Source organism: Aythya fuligula, chromosome 3 (assembly GCF_009819795.1).
Source record: "Aythya fuligula isolate bAytFul2 chromosome 3, bAytFul2.pri, whole genome shotgun sequence".
NCBI lineage: Eukaryota > Metazoa > Chordata > Aves > Anseriformes > Anatidae > Aythya > Aythya fuligula.
The window spans coordinates 6,307,355-6,313,416 of NC_045561.1; the positions used below are offsets into that span (position 1 = coordinate 6,307,355).

The 6,062-nt window shown below is 40.9% G+C and overlaps 1 protein-coding gene across 1 annotated transcript in view; it reads left to right on the forward strand.

Annotated features, from left to right (window-relative positions):
* PCSK2 (proprotein convertase subtilisin/kexin type 2) overlaps window positions 1–4,241 on the forward strand; it is a 101,068-nt gene extending 96,827 nt beyond the window's left edge. Inside the window, exon 12 of the mRNA XM_032185278.1 lies at window positions 853–4,241. Coding sequence (XP_032041169.1) covers window positions 853–1,339 — 487 coding nt within the window. The 3' untranslated portion in view covers window positions 1,340–4,241. The remainder of the gene's footprint in view (window positions 1–852) is intronic.
* The last annotated feature ends 1,821 nt before the right edge of the window (window positions 4,242–6,062 follow it).

A 6,062-nucleotide genomic window follows, 5' to 3' on the forward strand; every position in this document is an offset into this window, starting at 1 on the left:
AGCAAAGGAGCTCGGTGTGTTGATGTCAGGGGTCTGCCTTCTGCTGGGTGACAGAGTCCTTGCACAATAAACGTTGCAGGACTGAGCCTATGTGCCATCTGGGGATCTGGTATGCTTCTTGGTACAATTCTTCTGTCCACCCTCACATGGACAATGGTACTTCACTGAGTTCACCTTCCTCAGGACTGACTTATTACAACCAGGAGATTTGTGACTGAAGGTTTAGCACTCCGGGAGCTCAGGAAACAAGCGCAACCTTTTCTCCTGTGTGTTCCTGTATGGGAGCAGTTTAAGGACAGCAATCTTCGTGGAAAAAAATATTCTCCAAATGAGCTGGAAGTAGGATCCAACCTTAGAGTCAGTTTCCAAATCAGAGAAAGGATCCAGACTTGAATATGACTGCACTGAAAATCCGTGCAGCTGGCTCTTGAGACTCCAGAGTCATTTGCTGCCGTCCTTTAAGGTGACTGACACAACCACCCGCGGCTCATTAATCGGCCATAGACGTAATTGTGCAATTACCCAATATAGCAGTGATCAGTAGAGGCAGCTATTAAATATATGTTAGCATTTCTCAAATAGCAGCATATGCTTCTTAATTGTATTCCTTCTCTCACTGTGTAGGTGTACATTTCATAATGTATTTCCAAATTACAGTTTTAATACCATTTTCTAAAATGAGAGTATTTTCTTTCTGGCTAAGTTTGCAGCTATTATTTCCTTACCTTTCCATATATTAATAAGGAAGCTAGTACAGGTTTTTCTGTGAGGCACCAGAAGAATGGTTTTAGAATAAGTCACGTCATGCTGCATATATCCTTTTCATTTGCTTCATTATCTTTTGACCTGCAGAAAGATACCACCAAGTGGCAAGCTGCTCCTCACACTTACAACTGATGCTTGTGAGGGGAAGGAAAATTTTGTCCGTTACCTTGAACACGTCCAAGCAGTTATAACTGTGAATTCAACTAGGCGAGGAGACCTCAACATCAACATGACCTCGCCGATGGGAACAAAATCCATTCTACTGAGCCGGCGTCCCAGGGATGACGACTCCAAGGTGGGTTTTGACAAATGGCCTTTCATGACCACACACACTTGGGGAGAAGACCCCCGAGGCACCTGGGTCCTAGAGATTGGGTTTGTCGGCGGTGTGCCACAGCGGGGAGTGCTGAAGGAGTGGACACTGATGCTGCATGGGACCCAGAGCGCACCCTATATAGACCAAATAGTAAAAGATTATCAGTCCAAACTGGCCATGTCCAAGAAGGAAGAGCTGGAAGAAGAATTAGACGAAGCAGTGGAGAGAAGCCTGAAGAGTATACTGAGCAAGAACTAGTCTGTTCTGCATGATGGTGTCTTTCCTTTCCCAGATCCCTCTATTCACCTTTCTACTATCCAAACCTCTGTGTTAGACATATTACAATGATCGTCTCTGTAGCCAAATTATCACACTTTCTTGATTTTAAAGTCTTATATCTTGTCAATAATTATTTTAATTACCACTGAAGCAATCATTTTTTTACTCTAAACCACGAATATATTGTCCCCCACCAAATACTATGTACAGTTTGTGACTGTAAATGATTTTTCTTCTGTGTCATACAAATAGGTAATACCTGCAAACACGTTTATGGCTTTTCCCTTCATATTTTTGTGATACATGTTGTTTGTATTAAAAAAAAAAAAAAAGAAAGAGTGAATTTTAACATTGGCAGTTGGTGATAACGGGTGCATTTAAAAAAATATTGTGAGAGGGAGAATCACAAAGAGTTTGGTTGGCTGGAGAGGTCTTTGAATGTCTAACAGCTCCTTTTGCATCATGGACTTCAGTGGGACTTTCCCCCTGGGTTCAACCAAAGTAGCACTAGACCCATTAAAAAGAAATAATCCACAGATGAAGAAAAATTACCCATCCAATTTGCAGAAACTAATTCTTCTCAGAGCATTCTTTAGTATATACACTTACACAACATACACACTAGCACTTCAGCTGCAGAATGGTTCAATGAGCATGCAATAAGGAAGGCCAGGTGATGCTAAAGCCAGGTGACAAGAAGTGCATTGCAAACAGGGTCAGGGCATTCTAGAAGCACAAATTTCAAGAGCTTTTTTTGTTTCTTTTTTGTTTAGTTTACTTTTGGCTTTTGTTTTTAATGTTGGCAATTTAAATCAATATACCATCTTACAGCAGCATAAGCACATAGGGAAAGCACAGACCCCTGTTTTCTGGGGTTTGCAAACCTGGCTGTCAGTAAATTGCTGTGGGAAAATTTGAAGTATGCAGCTTCAGTCCCAGAGCAATTTTTTATTCAGATTTCATTAAAAAGAAAAAAAAAAAAAAGAAAGAAAAAAGTTATTTTTGTGTTATACAAATATATTTAAGGAGAAAAATATGCCTACATTATTTACATGTAATGCAAAGTTGGCCTTCTTGGGAAATAAAATGTAGTGTGTTTGGGAAGATTTGTCAGTAATCATTGCTCTTTGGCATTTAAAGAGTCAGTCCCATCTTCACTTCTCATATGTGAGTAAATTCAGTCTCTCCTGCCCATGGAGTCTGCTCTGGCTATTGCCACAAGACATAACGTTCCCTCAAGGGGGATTCCTCATGCTAACAACCACTACATGTTCTCAGGTGTGAGATCCCAATTTGAACGTTTGAATAATAAAGGGTCTTGATTTTGCAAATGCTTAGGCACTCACAGTAAAATCCGTGAACCTACTCAAATACTAATTTTAAGCAGGTGCTTAAGATGTTTGAGGATCCAAGATCTACTTTTTAGCAGTGACTGGTTTCAGAGTTTTATTATGTATTTTTAATATACAGAGTATTCATCTAAAGTGTTTTAATAAGAGTTTTCCTGGGTAATCAGGTGCATTGTGGTAGAAACGTATTCAGTAAGTAAATATTTATCTAACAAATCAAAAATGCAACCCAAAGGTTATATGGTGCATACATTTCATTGAAGAATGTATAATTTATTCTGTTATTTCAAGTGAATATCCATCTTTTATCCTTTCACAAGGCCTGTTCTTTCCTTCACAAATCCAAATGCAAATAAACAGCTCAACCTACTTGAAGTCTATGTGAATTACATTGTAAACCCAAGACAAGCAGCCTCACACCTTTCACAGGTTCTTTGTTACATGCAGCAGTCCGTTAAGACAACGAAGTCACATTTGGATAAATGGTATTTCAGCAGGAGATGAATCAGGCACTGCGTGATTTTATTTTAAAAATGCTCTTAGTTATTTGTTCAAACACATTATAGTGCCAACTATGTTCAACGTGATGATTTAGAAATTACCCAAAAGACAAGACAGGCCTACTTCAAAACATGAACTGGAGCTCATGAGGCATAACCCTAAACTCTGTGAAGTTAAATGAGGGGACAGGTTCGTTGGTGGCTGTTTGGAACCAAAGGGACTGCGCTGACTTCAACAGGTTTTCAGGGAAGGCACAGAATTCTCAGAAAGAGCACCATGTACAGATCAGAGGGAAGAATTTACCATATATATTTATTTATGCATACTCCCGTATGTCTAAATGCATAGAACACCCCAGTGGTATCTCTCTCTCTCTCCCCATATTACATACAATATGTATATTCACAGTATGTTACATATATTTGCTTACAAATATCTACAGAATTACATATGGTATGTAATGTATAACACATACACACACTTACTTTTTGTGTATGTGTTCAAAGAAACAGAGAGAACTGGAAGCTACTGAAGGACTTCTAAAATGTGGAAAAAGTTTTGGAATCAGAAATGTCCATGTGGAAATCTTAAATGAATGTGTACATTCCTTTCCATTGCATTCATGTGATTTTGCAAGGCTGTTTCATCATTAAATATCTTATATAGCAACAAAATAACTAGATGGTTGTTCATATTTTCATAATGTTGACTTATTAGATTAAGCGAAAGATCACAACAACGATAAACAGAAATGGTGAGTTTTGATATAAGTATATATAAAGTTAAGTGTATATACAATATAGAGATCTACTTCAAATTCTTCAGAATTTTTGCATCAGGGGATTGCTGAAAAAATATGTCCAGTTAGGCAAAGTTTTTATGATATTGCTGATGGAAAATAAAGTTAATTTGTTAGTATTTATAATAAAGGGGAAAATGAAGCTCATGGTTTGAAACAGGTGAATATTGTTTAACTAACACCCTGTGATGATGTTTTATAATCTGAGTAAAATAAAGAGCTGTTGTAAACTGGCAGGCCCTATCATCATTGCTTACCCATAGGTACATGGGAGGTAAGCTGATATAGGCGGGATGCCTTCCTAGCCCTCTGCTTTTTATACTTTTCATACTGGTAAGGAAATTTGTGTCCTATGTTGGAGACTAAGAAAACAAACACGATCCTACGAACCAGCTGATAGCAGTACGTGAATGGTAACAGGCTTTACGTTAGCTCTGTGACGTGGTGGGATGCAGGAGATTATGGGTGCAGGCTAGGAGGAGCCTTGGGCATTACTTACATGGTTCGGCCAGGCTCCAGGGAAAGCTCTGCAAGTGTGCGAGGCTGTGCGGCTCCCGGACTGCTGCTCTCACTGGGGAAGGGGATGGATGCTCAGGACAGACAGTGACATTTTTTGAACTGTGTTTCATAAGCAATGGCAGTTCAGGCCCTGAGGAAACAACAGGATCTGCCACAGCAGTGCTTTTCTCTGCTGTTTGGAGCACTTTGAGACACACAAAAAAACTGGTTTCCCTCTACCTCCCTACTTCCCACCCACACTTTTGGATACTTTTTAAACACACATAATCCCATAGTACAGGGTGTGTGTGCTTTTGAAATATAATTTCTTACTATTTCTGCAGTAGTAAAAGATGGCCGGGAGGCTCCTTTTCTAGCTCTTATCACTGAGGCAGGAACGTGGCTGTGTTAACCTGTGCCTCAGCCCAGGCTTTACTGAACAGATGCTCAGAAGTATTTCATCATTACACTTCAGCATTTTAGTATTTGAGAATCTGCATTTAAAGCAGCGGTTAATCCACCTATCAGGAGATTTAACAGCCCTGCCAGCACTGTCACTGCCAACAATGTGTACTAGTGCTTTTCTATATCCTTGTCATCTGTATTTCACAATGAGAATCTGCCCATCACCTGCTGCCCTACTGGGCCACTGCTGTGCGTGCATGTGGCAGGCCAGCGATCTGATCAGCATTTAGGCCGTAGAGCTTCGTGGTCCTTGATTTCCCCTGAGGCTGCTGTCAGCGGCGCACTCAGCACCAGCTCGGTTTGAGTCCTGCAGCTCCGCGTTGTTGCTGGTGCAGGACCACCACGTGCTGCCCAGCTCCTGCGCCGTGGGAGCCCCTTTACACTGAGCAGCCACTGACCAGGGCTTATGAGCATCAGAAAAACCTCTGTGTGCCAGCACGGAACAGCTGGAAGTGGCAGGGGATAGTCACACCTGTGGTACCTAACTCAGGCTCTCCTGAAATACTGCTTCCTTTCCATTGACTAAAGGATTTTTTATATTCTGAGCATTAAGTTCTCCGTACTGCAGTGAGATTAAGATGGTTGGGGATTACCCAGTTCTGGCTACATGCCGCATGAATCTGTTTGCATCCTGTTTTGTTACGGAATTATTAACCAGGCTTCCTGTTGCTGCAGACTTCTTTGTACTTGCAGTAGTCACAACCTGCTTCCAGCAGGGGTAACGCTGAGCAGCTGCTCCCAGCTCACCAGAGTGCAGCCTGTGCATGCTTTGATAAATCCCTTCTATGCAGTTATTTACAGTGCTAAGAAACTCAAGATCACCAAAACCTGTAGCAAGAAATGTCTGGCATCTATTCCCACAGCTTTTCAATAAAACAGCATCCAAAAATAATCCTGACTTAAAAAAAAGTGACTGTGTGGGATCACCTGTCCCTGGTTTCAAGAATAAGGTGCCATTTCACCAGACAGAACAGCCTCAACAGATGCGATACTAAACCTGCACTGGAAGTTACTAAGGAGAAAATAACAATATTGAAGAAAAGTCTCACTGGCTGTGAGAAGACAGTCAAGAAGTCACGAGCTCAGGCTA